The sequence below is a fragment of the Drosophila elegans genome, unplaced genomic scaffold, assembly GCF_018152505.1.
Source record: "Drosophila elegans isolate 14027-0461.03 unplaced genomic scaffold, ASM1815250v1 contig_208, whole genome shotgun sequence".
NCBI classification, from domain to species: Eukaryota; Metazoa; Arthropoda; class Insecta; order Diptera; family Drosophilidae; genus Drosophila; species Drosophila elegans.
The window spans coordinates 1523774-1524707 of NW_024545578.1; the positions used below are offsets into that span (position 1 = coordinate 1523774).

Here is a 934-nt window from a genome sequence, read left to right on the forward strand (position 1 = left end):
AAACGACAATCCGCGTGACATATGAAGAGTGATGTTCGGGAAGCGATTGTTCATTGTGCCACCGCACTCGCAGATGCAAATCGTTTAGGTATTTTTCGAAAAATTGTGAAATTGGAAAATATTGCATACAGTTCAGTTTAAAAATTTGTCGAAATATACACCTACTTATTAAAGAAAGGCTTGAATACCTAAAAGTCGAAGTCAAATTTGTCTGTAATCAAAATGTTATAAATTGGGGTAACATATGTATATTTGAATATGAAAAGAAAATACAATTTGCATAGTTTACTAGTCAATTTAACTACAATTTGTAAAATTGGTAGAAATTATGAAAATTGTTAGTCCATTAACTCCGTGCCGTCGTTGTAAAACATGTTATTTAAATATATTGACATTTCTGAACAAAATAATGTTACAATGTTTCATTCTTCTTCCATAAAAGTAGATATTAGAACAGGAAGTAGGCGGCAATGCGTTGGATGGTGGAAATCACTATACTACGATGGCGGCGCATTTCGGTATCCAGCGAAGGGTCTACGAGCATGACCATCAAGAGTACTCCACGGTTTTCCAACGTGGTGTTGTTGTTAAAGCTCCAGTTTGCTACAGAAATGTACCGAACGCGTTGAGGCGCAGAAGGCGGATTCTCTGGTACAGGCAACAGGACGGATCTTATCATTTGATTCCTATTCCGGCGGTTGGACAAGTGCAGCGGCATGAAGATGGTGCGATTTGTGTGCTCAGGATCGGAGATAATTTCCAGCTGGGGTACGAAACGTCTGGAACGCCTTTGACGAGGAGGTGGCGCAAAATTAGCCACAACGAAGAGGGCACGGGTCCCTTGACCTGCAGGATTCGGGTTCGCTTCGGAGGCCATGGATCTCTCCAATTGGATGCGACGAATGCGTTCACTGCGCCTTGTTCCCTCGGTCAT

At 41.6% G+C, this 934-nt stretch overlaps 1 protein-coding gene across 1 annotated transcript; it reads right to left on the reverse strand.

Annotated features, from left to right (window-relative positions):
• Positions 1 to 448: 448 nt before the first annotated feature.
• LOC108145599 lies at positions 449 to 934 on the reverse strand. The gene has a single exon (XM_017271134.1). The coding sequence runs from the start codon at positions 932 to 934 to the stop codon at positions 449 to 451; it is 486 nt and encodes a 161-aa protein (XP_017126623.1).

Bases quoted from the DNA above. Each gene is read 5' to 3' on its own strand.
- LOC108145599 (XM_017271134.1), bottom strand. From the start codon at position 934: ATGACCGAGGGAACAAGGCGCAGTGAACGCATTCGTCGCATCCAATTG.